The sequence below is a fragment of the Mytilus trossulus genome, chromosome 12, assembly GCF_036588685.1.
Source record: "Mytilus trossulus isolate FHL-02 chromosome 12, PNRI_Mtr1.1.1.hap1, whole genome shotgun sequence".
NCBI lineage: Eukaryota > Metazoa > Mollusca > Bivalvia > Mytilida > Mytilidae > Mytilus > Mytilus trossulus.
In genome coordinates this window covers 49,652,087-49,671,698 of record NC_086384.1, presented here as the reverse complement: position 1 = coordinate 49,671,698, position 19,612 = coordinate 49,652,087, and the positions used below count along the sequence as shown (strand labels likewise).

The window sequence follows — 19,612 nt, the reverse complement described above, 5'->3', positions numbered from 1 at the left end:
GCCGCTCTCACAGTAAGCAATTCATATCTGTAAATGGTGAACAACTTGGACAACAAACTTTTGGTGAATGAGGATTGGCTCGCTCATCGTGAACTCTTGAAACGAATTTATATAGCTGTCATGACCCAACTGGATCTTAATTTCAATTTAATTAGAATAAAGAAAAGAGAAAAATCGGATTTCATAATTAAGGTTGGTATCTTTTAAATCATTTCTATTCAGGCTTTCTCCTTTTAAGATGTTTAATGGAATCAGATTTCGATTCGTTGTTTGTTTCTGTTACACATTCTTTGCATTTGTTTTTGGTGCGATTTGTTTATTTGTTTTTGTCGTTGGATTGTCTCCACATAAAAAAAAACATTGAATATTTAAACTTTTCATGCAATTTTACCATTGTTTAGTTGTGTTATGCGATGTCTTATTGAAGGGCTTAAACTATGAAATTAGCCGTAACCAAAAGGAGATGTGGTATGGAAGCCAATGAGACAAAAGCCGACCAAAGCTTTACTCTGCAAGCATTATGAAATTAGCCGTAATCAAAATTGTAAGGAGATGTTGAAAGGAAGCAAACAAGACAACAGAATTTTTACATTAACAAGACTTAAAATGAAGTCGATGGAAGCAATTTATACCATATGGCTTTCCTCAACAGCTGAAAAATACAGCCGTTATGGCCATCATAAAAAACTCGCTGTAATATGGCAAAGCATGGAAACAAAATATGTAAAGCAATTAAATAAAGAAAGCCAACTACCTTAGGGACGACATCAAAAGTTCAATGTACGATAAAAAACTTAATTCACATAGTTTTTTCACTGACACCCCCCTCTTAACTTAATTTCGGAAAAAAATGATTTACCAATAGGGATATATGTAAAAATCGATTTTGCATATACAAAACTTGCAGAATTTTACCCCCCCCCCCAAAAAAAAAAAACAATTTGATTTAAGATTTTTTTATCCTACATCGATCTTTTGATGTCGTCCCTTATTGATGTATGTATTGATTGTCACCATTTCCACATTTGACCATTATTTTCATGAGACAGCACAAACTTATTTTCAATAACTCTTTGGAGAAATATTCACCGTGTAATTCCTGTTGTTATCGGAAAATAATATTCATTTAAACAATCATCCATTTCCTTTTTATGAATACTATATGGTCGCCTCTTAAGTGTTAAGAAACATTTCATGATATAAGCTTGCTTTTATTGATGAGGAAATTAGAATTAATTTACATCATTTCATCGTTCATTATCACCTGAAAGTCATTTCAAAATTCGTTTTCCAAGGAATATTCTGAAAAATGTACAACTGATTAACATTCGGAAAGACCTGCGGAACTTCTCGTTCTTGACCCGCTTAACAATTTCAAATGAGGGGGGGACAGTTTGAAAAGTTGTTATAAAAAGGATATAAATCCATCACATGATAAGGTAAGACATTTTTTTTATTATTTGAGATGTTCATTTGTAAGGATAATGACATAAGTTAACTTAAAACTGTCGTAAACATTGTAAAATTGTTGTTCAAAGTTCCCACAAAAATTCGTTGGGAATCCACTACGAGAAAATGGATACTTGTTATAAGACTCTGGGGTTCAACATTGATAGTAAAAAAAAAATATCCGATAAAAAACGTTGAATGTAAATGATATGAACCTCCAGAGTCTTATATTATAGGACTAGCAATACCTTTTAACATTACGTTCCGCTATTTAGATGATGTTCTCTCACTTAAAAATACAATATTTGGTGACTATGTTGAACGAATCTATCCCATCGAACTTGATATAAAGGATACCGGAGTATTACAGATACAGATAAGTCTGCTTCATATCTTGACTTACATCTAGAAATTGACAACGAGGGCCGGTTGAAAACAAAACTTTACGACAAAAGAGATGAATTCAGCTACCCAATTGTAAACTTTCTATTTCAATGTAGTAAAATTTTAGAAGCGCCTGTATACGGAGTAAATATCTCTTAATTGAACCGATATTTCGGGCTTTGAGGTTTGTTACTCACAAGGCAGATATTCAAACCAAGAATGAAGAAGTTGAAGTCATCCCGTCGTAAGTTTCTAAACGGCGGAAACGGAAAACGGAACGGAAACGGAAAGGAAGTTTTATATAGACGGAATTTAATGGAGGAAATAAAGAACTATTAAAGTTAATAGATCTTGTCTTGCTAGGTCGATTACTTCTATAAGAAGTCATTTGACCGCTTTGACGTGCATAGACATTAGGTAGTCTAAGAGCGCAACACTCTAATAAAATTGAGAATAAAAACGGGGTATATGTGAAAGGGGCAACAACCCGACCAGAGAGCAGACAACACCCGAAGGCCACCAATGGATCTTCAGCGCAGCGAGAAAATACCGCACCCGGAGGTGTTCTCAGCTGGCCCCTTAATACAATTGTGTACTAGTTCAGTGAAAATAGGTGTCACACTAAACTCCAAAACATATAAAGTGATTAAATTAAAAATATATATACAAAGACCAGAGGGAGAGGTTCCAAACGTGCGGCGGTGTTAAACATATTTTGTTAGATCCTTACCCGCCCCTATACCTCTAGCCAATGTAGAATAAAGAAATATATATAAAGCAAAACACACAGCAAAACTCATTTTAAAAGAAGTCCCAGTCCGATGTCAGATTAGACATGTTTGAATGAGATATAACGAGTCCAGAACCAATCCTATATATACCAATACATATTCTTAGTATTTGACTTTATTTCATAATCTATTTTGTTCAATTCAATATTTTATCATAAATATTTGTTGTTTTTTAAGGTGTTGCGGTTAAGGTTTAACTACCAAGGCTTTTCCTCATCAGGTATCCCAAGCCTCTAACTAATAAAATAATCAGTTTCAAAGTAAAGTTCAAAGCATCCATACGCATAGAATTTAAAAATTCTGCATACCGGGATACTCGAATCTCACAAACTATGAAATATTAGTTCTTGCAAAGGGATTAAAATTTATTCCCAGTCCAGATGTAAAATACATTAAACAAAATCTCTTACGAGATTTTGACGAACTAGGTAGAAAAATGCGATGCAAATATCACTTTAGTGATAAAACTAATGCGGACACCAATCTTCATTTTAGAATCAAATCGGGATTTAAACCCTCTTTAGCAAACAACACAATAGAAAATTATCTATTTGCCACAAAGATGGAAATATGCAGACTTAAAATAAACAAAGTTAGAAATAATCTTTCTAAACATGAGAGAGCGGCACTCAAAACCTTACGTTCAAATAATAATATAATTATTAAGAAAGCTGACAAAAATTCATCTACTGTTGTTCTGGATAAAAATCTATATATTAAACATACACTGAATTTCCTGAACAACAGTATATGCTATGAGCAAATCACAACATAAAAGACAATAGTTTTATCAAATCATAAACTGATTTAATTTAGAATACAATACATCAATACAAAGTTACCAGGTGTCGTATCCCGGTATGCAGAATTTTTAAATTCTATGCGTATGGATGCTTTGAACTTTACTTTGAAACTGATTATTTTATTAGTTAGAGGCTTGGGATACCTGATGAGGAAAAGCCTTGGTAGTTAAACCTTAACCGAAACACCTTAAAAAACAACAAATATTTATGATAAAATATTGAATTGAACAAAATAGATTATGAAATAAAGTCAAATACTAAGAATATGTATTGGTATATATAGGATTGGTTCTGTACTCGTTATATCTCATTCAAGTTTATTCGAGGCCTCCGCCTCAATCACGTTGTTCCAAACCTTCGTATTATCTTGTCTCTGGACATGTGTAATCTCCATATATGTATTTAGTACATATTTCTTAAAACATTATAAGAAATAAATGCATTAATAAACGCTATTATTGTATAACAAGGTATTTACAAATATGCCATTATTAAAGTCTGTGGAATTTGTTTCGGAATATATAATCTTCAAATTCATTACGTACAGACAAATTACATCCAAATTTATCATTCTTACAACCATTATCACAGGAAACTTACATTCGACATGGGTAACTATTATTCAGTTTCTAATAGCATCACACCTTTACTTCATACAAAATAATACGAAGCGCATCGAATTTAATTATCTGTAGGGACAGACCACCTGAACATTGTAACAAATGTATAGTATTGTTTATAACTATAAAGATCTTCATTACTTCAAATCAAAATAGTTAGACCAACCCCAATAATGGGGCATTGAAAGTTACAATCTCAGTATTAACATCTTCAAAAAAAATCACATAACTTTACAGGTATCATACACACGTAGCAGGATTGTTATCATTAAATTATACACATGACTACGCAAGGGCAAACAGTGCAATTTCATCAACAACCCTTATCTTTACATGAATAGATTATATCTGTCTCACAATTACCTCTATTTATTTTTAGAATGATAATATTAATATCGTAATTTAATAGTATTGTCTAAAGCATTACTTATTTATATAAAGGAATTTAATTAGCATTATATTTTATCTTACTAGTTTAATAACAATTAAGTGTTAAATCATTATCTAATAAAATACACACATATGACCAGAGTTAGATGGCTCGATGACGTAGTAACTTATCTACACTAATTACGGAACAACCAATCAGATTGAGAATACAAATGACGAACTTTGTTGCTTGTTACGAGTGACGTGGGAACATTGGAATATCCAATCAGAATCTAAGTCTTAGACTAATGTATGCACGTGGTAATTCTTGGTGTATATTTGCAGTACACATTGATTGCCGCAGAAGTGAACAAACACTTCAACAGAGTTTATATATACAATGTATAATTTTTGAAATAGATTTAAACAAAATACAAATCAATTCATCTCTCAAATAGAGTAGAATTAATAAAATACATTTCATCTCTCAAATAGAGTTGAATTTCATATATATTCATTTCATCTCTCAATTAGAGTTGAACTAATTATACAAACAAACAAAATTGTTTTGTCACAAAAAAAAAATTATACAAATAAATTACTATGAGTAATAGAAAAAGATCTCTCAGAAAAAGGGAAAAGAAAAAACGATTAATTAAATACAAAAGTAAACTCCGTATACATAATAATAACAAAGGCCATCTTAAACGCACATAACACTTTCACGAAAATGTAAAAAAAGCTTTAAACTATATAGAAGTGTTTTCACGTGAGAATCTCACAAACTATGAAATATTAGTTCTTGCAAAGGGATTAAAATTTATTCCCAGTCCAGATGTAAAATACATTATCCCAAGCCTCTAATGACGAACTAGGTAGAAAAATGCGATGCAAATATCACTTTAGTGATAAAACTAATGCGGACACCAATCATCCTTTTAGAATCAAATCGGGATTTAAACCCTCTTTAGCAAACAACACAATAGAAAATTATCTATTTGCCACAAAGATGGAAATATGCAGACTTAAAATAAACAAAGTTAGAAATAATCTTTCTAAACATGAGAGAGCGGCACTCAAAACCTTACGTTCAAATAATAATATAATTATTAAGAAAGCTGACAAAAATTCATCTACTGTTGTTCTGGATAAAAATCTATATATTAAACAAACACTGAATTTCCTGAACAACAGTATATGCTATGAGCAAATCACAACATAAAAGACAATAGTTTTATCAAATCATAAACTGATTTAATTTAGAATACAATACATCAATACAAAGTTACCAGGTGTCGTATCCCGGTATGCAGAATTTTTAAATTCTATGCGTATGGATGCTTTGAACTTTACTTTGAAACTGATTATTTTATTAGTTAGAGGCTTGGGATACCTGATGAGGAAAAGCCTTGGTAGTTAAACCTTAACCGAAACACCTTAAAAAACAACAAATATTTATGATAAAATATTGAATTGAACAAAATAGATTATGAAATAAAGTCAAATACTAAGAATATGTATTGGTATATATAGGATTGGTTCTGGACTCGTTATATCTCATTCAAGTTTATACGAGGCCTCCGCCTCAATCACGTTGTTCCAAACCTTCGTATTATCTTGTCTCTGGACATGCGTAATCTCCATATATGTATTTAGTACATATTTCTTAAAACATTATAAGAAATAAATGCATTAATAAATGCTATTATTGTATAACAAGGTATTTACAAATATGCCATTATTAAAGTCTGTGGAATTTGTTTCGGAATATATAATCTTCAAATTCATTACGTACAGACAAATTACATCCAAATTTATCATTCTTACAACCATTATCACAGGAAACTTACATTCGACATGGGTAACTATTATTCAGTTTCTAATAGCATCACACCTTTACTTCATACAAAATAATACGAAGCGCATCGAATTTAATTATCTGTAGGGACAGACCACCTGAACATTGTAACAAATGTATAGTATTGTTTATAACTATAAAGATCTTCATTACTTCAAATCAAAATAGTTAGACCAACCCCAATAATGGGGCATTGAAAGTTACAATCTCAGTATTAACATCTTCAAAAAAAATCACATAACTTTACAGGTATCATACACACGTAGCAGGATTGTTATCATTAAATTATACACATGACTACGCAAGGGCAAACAGTACAATTTCATCAACAACCCTTATCTTTACATGAATAGATTATATCTGTCTCACAATTACCTCTATTTATTTTTAGAATGATAATATTAATATCGTAATTTAATAGTATTGTCTAAAGCATTACTTATTTATATAAAGGAATTTAATTAGCATTATATTTTATCTTACTAGTTTAATAACAATTAAGTGTTAAATCATTATCTAATAAAATACACACATATGACCAGAGTTAGATGGCTCGATGACGTAGTAACTTATCTACACTAATTACGGAACAACCAATCAGATTGAGAATACAAATGACGAACTTTGTTGCTTGTTACGAGTGACGTGGGAACATTGGAATATCCAATCAGAATCTAAGTCTGAGACTAATGTATGCACGTGGTAATTCTTGGTGTATATTTGCAGTACACTTTGATTGCCGCAGAAGTGAACAAACACTTCAACAGAGTTTACATATACAATGTATAATTTTTGAAATAGATTTAAACAAAATACAAATCAATTCATCTCTCAAATAGAGTAGAATTAATAAAATACATTTCATCTGTCAAATAGAGTTGAATTTCATATATATTCATTTCATCTCTCAATTAGAGTTGAACTAATTATACAAACAAACAAAATTGTTTTGTCACAAAAAAAAATTATACAAATAAATTACTATGAGTAATAGAAAAAGATCTCTCAGAAAAAGGGAAAAGAAAAAACGATTAATAAAATACAAAAGTAAACTCCGTATACATAATAATAACAAAGGCCATCTTAAACGCACATAACACTTTCATGAAAATGTAAAAAAAGCTTTAAACTATATAGAAGTGTTTTCACGTGAGAATCTCACAAACTATGAAATATTAGTTCTTGCAAAGGGATTAAAATTTATTCCCAGTCCAGATGTAAAATACATTAAACAAAATCTCTTACGAGATTTTGACGAACTAGGTAGAAAAATGCGATGCAAATATCACTTTAGTGATAAAACTAATGCGGACACCAATCATCCTTTTAGAATCAAATCGGGATTTAAACCCTCTTTAGCAAACAACACAATAGAAAATTATCTATTTGCCACAAAGATGGAAATATGCAGACTTAAAATAAACAAAGTTAGAAATAATCTTTCTAAACATGAGAGAGCGGCACTCAAAACCTTACGTTCAAATAATAATATAATTATTAAGAAAGCTGACAAAAATTCATCTACTGTTGTTCTGGATAAAAATCTATATATTAAACAAACACTGAATTTCCTGAACAACAGTATATGCTATGAGCAAATCACAACATAAAAGACAATAGTTTTATCAAATCATAAACTGATTTAATTTAGAATACAATACATCAATACAAAGTTACCAGGTGTCGTATCCCGGTATGCAGAATTTTTAAATTCTATGCGTATGGATGCTTTGAACTTTACTTTGAAACTGATTATTTTATTAGTTAGAGGCTTGGGATACCTGATGAGGAAAAGCCTTGGTAGTTAAACCTTAACCGAAACACCTTAAAAAACAACAAATATTTATGATAAAATATTGAATTGAACAAAATAGATTATGAAATAAAGTCAAATACTAAGAATATGTATTGGTATATATAGGATTGGTTCTGGACTCGTTATATCTCATTCAAGTTTATACGAGGCCTCCGCCTCAATCACGTTGTTCCAAACCTTCGTATTATCTTGTCTCTGGACATGCGTAATCTTCATATATGTATTTAGTACATATTTCTTAAAACATTATAAGAAATAAATGCATTAATAAATGCTATTATTGTATAACAAGGTATTTACAAATATACCATTATTAAAGTCTGTGGAATTTGTTTCGGAATATATAATCTTCAAATTCATTACGTACAGACAAATTACATCCAAATTTATCATTCTTACAACCATTATCACAGGAAACTTACATTCGACATGGGTAACTATTATTCAGTTTCTAATAGCATCACACCTTTACTTCATACAAAATAATACGAAGCGCATCGAATTTAATTATCTGTAGGGACAGACCACCTGAACATTGTAACAAATGTATAGTATTGTTTATAACTATAAAGATCTTCATTACTTCAAATCAAAATAGTTAGACCAACCCCAATAATGGGGCATTGAAAGTTACAATCTCAGTATTAACATCTTCAAAAAAAATCACATAACTTTACAGGTATCATACACACGTAGCAGGATTGTTATCATTAAATTATACACATGACTACGCAAGGGCAAACAGTGCAATTTCATCAACAACCCTTATCTTTACATGAATAGATTATATCTGTCTCACAATTACCTCTATTTATTTTTAGAATGATAATATCAAGGATTTGTATAGTTAGAAGGATTGGAATCTCGTGAGCTTTTGCATAGACTGTAGTATAACATCTTATGCGACGCGAGATTTTGTGAGATTACCCATGGTGCATCTGGAAAATGCTAACTAGCTCCGATTAATGGCTGACATTTGCATCACCTAAACAAATATACATCGATATGTAAGTATCTAAATCTATATTTAACAAATATTATGCTAGAAATAAGAAGTTTAAAATGGTTCTGGTGTTATGAATAACTTTTGCGATCACAATAAGAATACACGGCTCCATAGAATGAATTTGCATATTGACCGAAGTGACCTCACCCTATCACGCCTATTGGGCGGTCCTAACATCATTTTCTATTTTTATACTCCTTCCTCAAAAAACGGAGATGAGTGAAAATATTTATATTTTCTGATAGATATATGATTCCTTCGTGTATTGAGTAAATTTCGTAGTGATTGGTGCATTAGTTTTCCTAATTTTTCCTTTTTTTTGAGTTGATTACAACAAAAATGGCGTTCTTGAGCAAAAATAGGGGTGGCTTCGGAAAAATGGATAAAACTTTTTCAATTGGCCTAGATTAACGTTCAAACATGTTTACAAACGTGAAACATTGCCGATAAAGTGTATTGAAGAAAGCTCAAACCGCTAAATAAGGGAATTGTGATACTTTTCTGTCTTGAAAAATCAATGTGGTTCTCAGATGAATTGTAATATAACAGGCCGAAATTGGGAGGGGATCCAGTTGTCATTATCATCTGATACTTTCTTCCTGTTTCTACCGAAATGAAACTGTTATAAACCCATGTGTTTTGAGGTAGTTTAACATCAAGAAGCCATGTTCCATAGAAAACACCATAGATTTGCCTTTGTCGACAATGCATTAATATTGATGGTAATCTTTTTCAAATGTTTAGCCAGTTTAGCCCGTATGATCAAACGTTCAGCCAAGGTCAAGTTAATTTGTGAAAGTACTCACAGGCACTTATTTCTATCCATATGAAGGTCGACTATATCCATCTTCTACTTCAAAGTCGAACTTCATAGGGATAGATACATATAGAAAGAAGTGGCACCACCTCAACACAACTCATAATCTGACATCAAAATACATTATCTATTGAAAGCTTGAAGGTACTTCATTATATAAAATATACAGCATTGCCTCCAGTTATGTACACCCATCTGCATGTTTATCTGACATCTGTTTAAACACATACACGTATCACATGCATAGCAGTCTTGAGACTTCTCTCGGACCAACTGCTAGTCATTACATTGGCATTGCCATGTTTACTTTGTATATATACATTTGTACATCTCCTAAATAAGAAATAAGAGGATGTATAATATGAGCAGTCTTGAGACTTCTCACGGCCCAACTGCTTGTCATTCATGTCATACATAAAAAAACCAAGATGCGGTATGATTTCAATTGTGACTTATTTCCCTAAAAAGAGATTAACTGACATCCGAGTTAACAATGTACAGAAGGAGATGATTGTTCAATTAGTACGTCATTTACAATAGCTTAATAACCCACATTTGTAGGGTCAACAGACGTAACTCATTCATAAATAAGAAATTTAGATTGGTCTACATACATTGTATATATGTATATATGCTTTTGGTAGATTGTTATTAGGTTGTTTAGGTAAGCTTCTTCATTTAAATTTACATATATAAGAAAGAAGATGTGGTATATATGATTGCCAACGAGAGTTTACATGTTATGGAAATGAACAAAGTACATGTACATTGTACATGTGAACAGACAGATAAAATAACTCACGATATGAAAATGTTTTTTTTTTACCAGCATTGTTCAAAGATACACATGTGATATAATAACCAATTAATCTTTCCTAAGTACTTTTCGAAAGCAAAATATGTTTGATGTTCAAATGTGAATTAAATAGAAAAATCTTACCATTGCAAACTGATTATAATTTGTCAGAATTGAAAGTGCCCCTTTTTAAGTCTAGATAAAACACTATAGATGTATAAAAAAAGGAAGATGTGTTATGATTGCCAATGAGACAACTCTCCACAAGAGACCAAAATGAAAACTATAGGTCACTGTACAGCCTTTAACAATGAGCAAAGCCCATACCACATAATCAGATATAAAAGGCCCTAAAATGACCATGTAAAACAATTTAAACTGGAAAACTAACAGCCTTATTTAATATACAAAAACTTAATAAATAACAAATATATATATGTACATTCTCTCTACATTGAAGACCTGTTGGTGACCTTCTGCTGTTGTTTTTATCTATGGCCCGGTTGTTGTGTCTTTGACACATTCCCCAATTTCATTCTCAGTTTTATGTAACACATCAACAAACGACAACCACTGAATTACAGGCTCCTGACTTGGGACAGGCACATACACACATAATATATCAATGTTATTACATTTAGGTTCTGGATTACCTTTTTTTATATGTACTTATATATATGCATACATTATACATGTTATATGTTAAAATGTATATATATTAACCATGCATTGCACTAAGCTTACACTTTGAGCTGGACTTTTAAAGTGCTAAATGAAACATAAATTGACAATTATATGTCACTGTACAGCTTTCAACAATGAGCAAAGCTCATACCACATGGCCAGCTATAAAAGGCCCCGAAATGACAAATGTTAAACATTTTAAACAAGAAAACTAACAGCATAATTTATGTTGTCTATGTACAAAAATAAAAGAATAATTAATATATATGTGACACATCAACAAACGACAACTTCTGAATAACAGGCTCCTTACTTGGGACAGACACAGGCATCCAAGATGTGTTGTGACACATGATCATTGTGTTGAAAAAGCCATATTATAACATTTTTTTATTGCGAATATAAAATAGAAGATGTGGTATGATTGCCAATGAGACAACTGTCCACAAGAGACCAAAATAACACATACATTAACAACTATAGGTCACTGTATCGCCTTCAACAATGAGCAAAGTCCAAACCACATAGCTATAAAAGGCCCCGATATGACAATGTAAAGCAATTCAAACAAGAAATTTAACGGCCTTATTTATAAAAAAAAATAAACTCAATATTACGTTTTTTTTTTTGCAGTATTCACCAAAATGCCAAAACTTAAGAAAAGAAGAAATGTCCAATCACAAAGAAAGGTCCCAAAAAAACCTAACCAGTCGTCTGCCAACAGCAGTTTCAATCTTGACCATTCACACACCAGTCATGATCATGTAGACTTAACGACAGCATGCCTTGAAGAAGAAATAGAACTAGGATTGATAAATTCTGCAGAAATCGAAGACATTGAACCTAAGCAGTCATCTACCAACAGCAGTTTCAATCTTGACCATTCATACACCAGTCATGATCATGTAGACTTAACAACAGCATGCCATGAAGAAGGAATGGAAATAGGATTGATAAATTCTGCTGAAATTGAAGACATTGAACCTATACAGACACAGCTAGATCATGTAGATGTTGAAGATATACAGCTAGAAGAGAGCCTTTATTCTGACCCTGTTAGTTCAACAATGCCTTATGAAGATTTGAAAAGTAATCTACAGAAATACCTAAGTACTTCATATACACTTGATCAAAACAGTGACTACATTCAAATTATGCAGTTGTATCCATCTACAGGCACTGCATCAGTAAAACTAAATGTTACCATTGACCAGAAGTTTGCAGCCAAAGTATTTGTTCACCGGATAGAACTTTGCTCCGATCACCAATTATGGAAAGATTTGCCAACAACATTTGATTCAATTATTAACATTCAGTCTTTACTATCTAAACTTGAGAGCTTCTCTGTGTGTGTTGGGAACTATGAAAATGACCTTATCGATGTAATACCAATTGGCAGCGCAGTGCAACATGCTAAACCTGCTTCAACAAACTGTCATGGTTATAGAGAGGGTGATTTCGGTGCAGTCAAGGGAACTATATCATATTCGTCAACAGTCCGCAATGTTCAATGTGCACTCCTTGTGCAAGGTCACAGATGTTACCAGTGCAGTCAACTGAGACGTATTTTAGTAGGCAGGAAGTACAGACAAGAAGAAAAGCAACGCAAAACTCAGGAAACATCTGGCCCAACTGACTATCTTCACAGTAAGATGCAGCACAGTAATATGTCAAAGCTGCAGCTGATAGAAAAAATTCACCAACAGAAAGACAAGATCACCAATCTACAGAATGAGATATTACGCACTAGAAATCAGTTTCAACGAGAGATGGCAAGCAAAGGGGTTACACTGGACTTCAGTCAATCACTTGAAATTAAAGACACCATGGCAACATGCAATGCTGAGATGGAAAAAGCATGTCCTGATGAAAATTCATATCAAAGATTGTTCTGGACTGAACAAATGAAGTGTATGAATCTACAGTCAACAAAAGGTATGCGATGGCATCCTATGATTTTGAGATGGTGTCTCTATCTACGTCAAAAGTCTTCTGCAGCATATGATGCCCTAAGAGATTCAGGATTTATCACACTACCTAGTTCCAGAACCCTGTTTGATTACTCTCATTATACCCGGAGTGACAACGGATTTTTACCTGATGTCATCAAAGTCCTGAAGGAAGAAGCTACCAAAAGAGACATGTATAGCAAAGAGGATGTTTGGAAAAACTATGTAGGAATTCTCTTTGATGAGATAAAGATCAAGTCTGACCTAGTTTATGACAAGCATACAGGGGAACTAATTGGTTATTGCAATCTGGACAAAGTTGGCAACCAAATTATGGAGATGGAGAGGAGCCTTAAAGACAGTTCATCTGATGACATTGCAAAATACATGCTGGTCTTAATGGTAAGAGGTGTGGCTACAGATCTGAAGTTTCCTTTGGCTGGGTTTGCAACACTAAGCATTACAGCAGACTTTCTGTATCCCATAATCTGGAAAGCGATACGTATATTAGAAACAACAAGTGCTGCTCAACTAAAAGTTTTATTCCTAACCTGTGATGGTGCATCAGCAAATCGTAAATTCTTCAATCTTCATGGACAAGTTAATGACTTTGTTTACTTCACAGATAATCCGTTTTCAGAAGATGGCAGGAAAATTTACTTTGTGTCAGATGTTCCCCATTTAATTAAGACTACTCGTAACTGCTTCAGCAACTCATTTTCACACCTGAACACTCGCAAATTGTGGAATAATGGAAAAGACGTGTCCTGGATTCATTTGTTGACCTTGTTTGAGCAACATTGTGAGATGTCACTTTACACTCCATGTCCAAAACTGACAAGAAGCCACCTTGACCTAACACCATTTGGACGCATGAAAGTGAATTTAGCTGCACAGGTAAGAATTAAAATCATGTATTGATTAAGTTTACAAATTTATACATGTATGAGCCTTAGTTTAAAATCAAAATAATTTAGTCTTCCTGATTTGTAATGCATTTTGAATATTGATATTTTAGCCTAGCATTAATCATGTAAATGTGTGTTACATGCATATATTCTTTTGTACACAAATATTTGTTTCTAAAATAGCAGGGGTCATATCTCATATTGTATGACCCTTTCATTCAGATATACACCTTATAAACAAGGCTCATACATTGTATGTTAGACACTTAACCAGCCATCTTTTGTTGGTGGGTCCCACTGCAGGCTTTTGAAACCATTTCTGGGGATTTCAAAATCAGTCTCCCACATGATGACTGGTTTGTGTCTTGCGAATTTTTTCTGATATGTTCATAAAAAAAGACTATTGGGCAGCAAAAACATCATATACATGTATCTCACACTTTGACAAATGTTTGATAGCATATTATATACTGTCGTACAGCATGTACAGAGTAAATTATTATCTGCACTATTGACATCTTGTTTCATTGTTGCAAAATAAATGTAGTCGTACAGCATGTACAGAGTAAATTATTATCTGCACTATTGACATCTTGTTTCATTGTTGCAAAATAAATGTACAGTTTAACTTGTACAATGTATAATAAATGAACATGTACCATATATATGCATTTTTACATGTTTGTATTAACTATACATGTACATGTAAATTCCAAAAAAGAACTTTTTGAATGAGGAACAGAAATGTCCATTTGATAATCATGAAAATCGCTACTTTAGGAAAACCGTCTTATATCATTAACCATAACTGTATAATGCAAGTTCTGGTTATTGTTATTCAATAGGAGTCCAATTAAAAAAACTTGCATTAATCTTATCATGTTAATTTCTGGTACTGAAGTTACAGTCATTTATCATCATTATCTATGTTTATATTATATATGTTTATGTATGATTTGTTACAATTCTTTTAAAATGTTTAATCAATTTCAGGTGCTGAGTTCTACTGTGGCAAATGCTTTGGAGATGATGTACGGTGATAATGTAAGTGAAACAGTTAATTTTCTCCGGATAATTGACAAATTTTTTGACTGTCTAAATGTCAGAAACCTCTATGAGGGACGAAATAAGCGGAATCCGAATTTGAATCCATACACCAATATAAATGACGAAAGGCTTCAGTGGCTTACTGGTGACTTTTTAAGTTATTTTGATTTGTGGGAGCAATCTGTTATGCAGAGACCAGGTGAATTTACAAACAAGCAGAGGAAAGGTATGCTTTTAAGTAGACAAACATTAACTGGTTTGAAGATAAGTGTGCTTTCCATTGTGGCATGTGTCAAATTTCTTCTTGAGATTGGAGCTAAGTTTGTTTTAACCCACAACTTCAACCAAGACCCACTCGAACAACATTTTGGGCATTATAGACATAGAGCTGGTGACAACTCAAATCCAACTGTGTATGATGTACGACACATGATGACAACAATGCGAGCCGTAGGAGCCCAGGCCTTGGCACCACGACACTCTAACATTAACAACAAGGAAAACAGAAATATGGTCATTGACAACAGCAAGTTACCAAAACGTGGAAATTACTTTTGATTAAATGTATGAATGTATGTTATATTAATGTGAATCAAAAACTCAGGTCACAATTATTTTTTGTAAATTTTAAGGAGTCTATAGTTATGTCACATTACTTAAGTGATCATATAATATTTCTGATCTTTTCCCATTGCATTTGTATATACATGTATGGTGTGTGGCTAAAATGTACAATCAACAATGATGTTAAGATGAATGTATTAAAAAAGCAGATATACAAAACAAGTATGCAGTATCTTAATTTAAATGTATCACAAATTTTTTGGTTCAATGAATTATATTACAGTTATATTTCTTCATGCAAAATAACTCGAGCTGTACTTGTTGTTTTAGTTTATACGAATCTTCCACTTAAAGAATTGTCCTTTCTGATCCTGAAATATCTGCCACTGGACATAAAACAGACTTTGTTAATGTGTAGGGGATCTTGCTTATAATAATGATGTTTTCTGTCACATGGTTATTGTGATGTCAAATAGATTAAATTGTCTTTCTGGTCCTGAAATAGTTGCCACTGGACATAAAACAAACCTTCTGTTAATCATTTGTTAATGGGTAGATGATCTTGTTAGAATTAATTATGTTTTCTGTCTATAGTAATTGTATCAAATACTAGTAGATTAAATTGTGCAAAATTAGGTACTAGTAATTTAATAGTAGTTTTGTTTGTTAATTTGTTTTTTACAATGTATTATATAATTAATTTAACATTTTGTAATATAAAATATATTTGTGTTATTTGAGGATGTACTTAGGCATTTAGGTGAGGTTTTGGAATTTGTGTCGACTGTTGGTACTCCTTGGTGTTTTTCCATACAATACAATGTAAAATATTTTGCCCCATAACACTCATGTATTTTTTCATATCAGACTTAATAGCTTATATGAAAGGTCATTTACCAAAATTTTAGAAGATTCTTGATTTTCTTTCTTATGTTTTGAGACCCAATAATACCCATGGAAATTAAATATAAGTTACATAAAAGTATGCCATATTTTAAATCTCAAATATCTAGAAAGAGGTCCATGACCTATCAATATTTTAGCTAATCTTTATTCTTAATTATATAAATTAATGCTTTATCAGCTTAAATTATTAATTGTAATTTCTTAATTTTTACCTATCCTCACTGAAGTACATCCTTAACATAATCCATTAAATGTCAGTTGTTGATGAGGTTTTTTTTTTAACATTGTCTCTCTTGTTTGAACATGTATATATATCTGACGCTAATTTATTTGTTAAATTGGATGTCTTTATTTTGATGTAAAAATAAATTATTGAACATCATCTATCAATTTTCTTTACATGACAGATTTTTTAGGTAAATATGTATGAGTAATGTCTTTGAGTAGTGAAATAAGGAGATGTGGTATAAGGTCGCCAATGAGACAACTATCCACCAAATAACAAATGAACATCTTATAAGCAAATGTATGTATGTTTTCTTTACAGCCTTCATCAATGAGCAAACCTATCCGACATTTCAAATGAAATCTCTCACATTTCATAATGTACAACAGTTTGAAGGAAAAAAGCAACAACCTACACTCATCCAATATACAGAGATCAATTATAAAGACAAACTCAAAATAAAATATTTTTATTTGATACATTTTTTGCACATGACAAAAGTCTTTATGCTTTACAAGTACATATATACATGTATGCTATAAAGTCAATACAAACAAAGAATATTTAATGTGTACTTTTTCAAGACTTTTCGGTCAACATACCAGGAATGGTTATTCTCACTCATTATTGTTTCTTACATCTACATTAAGCATTATCAAAGTTACAACACACAGAAAAGTCAGATTAATTAGAAACTATTTCCTTTAATGCTTTGCGTAAACCAGATGAAGCTTTGCTGCTGTTACTTATCTTATTTCTTTCAATACGGGTGAAAGCATACCCACGGACAGTCAGAAAGAGATGAATAATGTCTTCTGTCATGGATGACATGGTATCACAAGTCTCACCTTTGAACATAATGTCTGTATAGTACTTTACCATGAAGGATTCCATAAATGATTCTTTGAGGGGTTGTAATGACAGAGAGCTTGCACTATAAGGTGGACTTATACATTTACGAACAATCGTTTCAAGTTCTCTTACTAGAAAGAAAAATGTATCACATGGTTTCTGAAGACCACCCCTGTCCTGTTTGGTAAACCACTTTCCATATGTAGTAACAAATGTAGTGTTATTAGTACTGTTCAACAATTTGCTTACTATGGACGATTTATTAGTGGAAACACAAGAGTAGCGTTTCTTCAATGCCTTAATGATGAAACCAGCTATATAAAATAGGATGGACTGGTCATTTGTACTAAGATTGGACTGTTGTGTGTCGGATGCTTGCTTGACGACCTTAATTTGCTGCACAAAAATTTCACCAATAATGTCCTCAATGAATAGTTGGATAAACCAATTCACAACAGTTGGGGTGAATGTTAGACACAATTCAGTTATTTCTTCTTTAAGTGTGTGGTCACTTCTCAAACAATGTAACTGCCTAAACAGTTGCTCACGATCACAAGATGTGGTCAGATTAGTAGAACTTGTTACAAATATGGTTTTAAATCTATTTCCCAATATTGTACGAATAGTTTCAGAAGAAGAAGCAAATTTGCACATAACACTTATGTCATCATTCAGAAGAAAAGGATCATTTTCTATGTTGCTCAGGGTTGAAGAAAAGGCTGTTGGAAAGATTGTGTCAAAATCATTTCCACTAAACTGGAAATGTTTTTTCTCACTCTTAGGGACAGATGTTTTAAATGTTTTGTTCTCACTAGCTTTAGCATCAATGTTGTGTTGTTTTTTTACATGGCCACGAAATCCAGCAATAGTTTTTAATTGTTTTTTACACTCAGGACATGTGTAATAAGTCTGGTCACCTGAACCTGAAGATGTCTTTGGTTGTTTAGGCTTAGAGCAGGTGTCATCACCACTTACATCGCTGTTACTATTGTCGGTGTCATACTCTGTGTATTCACCTAATAAAAAATCAAGATCAATATCGTGATCCCAGGATAAAAAATCTGACATTTTCGATCAACTGATTCATTAATAATAATCATTGTAAGGATGTGTTAACTATTTATCATAAATCATTTTACTCAGCTTTCGGATTGATCTTTGATCTTGTTTAAAAATAGATTTTTATGTAAACAAGTATTATGTTCTATTATTGACTACTTTGTTTATTTAGTTAATCGGGACAATTGATTGAAATGAAACTTAACAGAACAAAGCTTGTAAAAACACTGCCTCTTACACATTTTCAATAATTAGTTTAAACACTTTAATTACGCTTGTCATCAAAAGAAAGTGGGAATAAAAAAGAATTAATTAACGTTTGATTAAAAAACTGAACTATTTATTTCATTTGAAACAAAAGAAAAGTATCCTTACCACCGCAACACTGTTTAGAAGTAAACAAAAACATGAATACGTTTTTACAAAATTTACCGGAAAAATTGTTCCGATATCGTAAGTGACGAGTAGTAGTAGTGGGCTAGTGGCGAGTAGTGAAGTCTCGCCGAAGTATCGCCGCGGAAGAGATTACGATAAACCGCGAGATTCCAATCCTTCTAACTATACAAATCCTTGATAATATTAATATCGTAATTTAATAGTATTGTCTAAAGCATTACTTATTTATATAAAGGAATTTAATTAGCATTATATTTTATCTTACTAGTTTAATAACAATTAAGTGTTAAATCATTATCTAATAAAATACAC

At 32.0% G+C, this 19,612-nt stretch overlaps 3 protein-coding genes across 5 annotated transcripts in view; 2 read left to right on the top strand and 1 right to left on the bottom strand.

Moving 5' to 3' along the window:
- LOC134692754 (glycine amidinotransferase, mitochondrial-like) overlaps window positions 1–19,612 on the top strand; it is a 647,170-nt gene that overhangs the window by 31,971 nt on the left and 595,587 nt on the right. The gene's annotated exons all lie outside the window — the stretch shown is intronic.
- Window positions 8,920–16,983, top strand: LOC134692753 (uncharacterized). Of its 2 annotated transcripts, none has more exons than XM_063553262.1 (3): window positions 8,920–9,097; window positions 12,027–14,239; window positions 15,244–16,983. In XM_063553262.1, exons 2-3 carry the CDS (start codon window positions 12,038–12,040, stop codon window positions 15,853–15,855), a joined length of 2,814 nt encoding a protein of 937 aa, XP_063409332.1. In that variant the 5' UTR covers window positions 8,920–9,097; window positions 12,027–12,037; the 3' UTR covers window positions 15,856–16,983. The 2 variants fall into 2 exon arrangements, with proteins under 2 accessions (XP_063409332.1, XP_063409333.1); XM_063553263.1 differs by lacking the exon at window positions 8,920–9,097 and adding an exon at window positions 9,699–9,818.
- Window positions 17,447–19,377, bottom strand: LOC134693674 (uncharacterized). The gene is made up of 2 exons (XM_063554567.1): window positions 19,280–19,377; window positions 17,447–18,861 (listed from the first exon to the last, which is right to left on the bottom strand). The coding sequence occupies exons 1-2, from the start codon at window positions 19,311–19,313 to the stop codon at window positions 17,678–17,680; spliced, it is 1,218 nt and encodes a 405-aa protein (XP_063410637.1). The 5' UTR covers window positions 19,314–19,377; the 3' UTR covers window positions 17,447–17,677.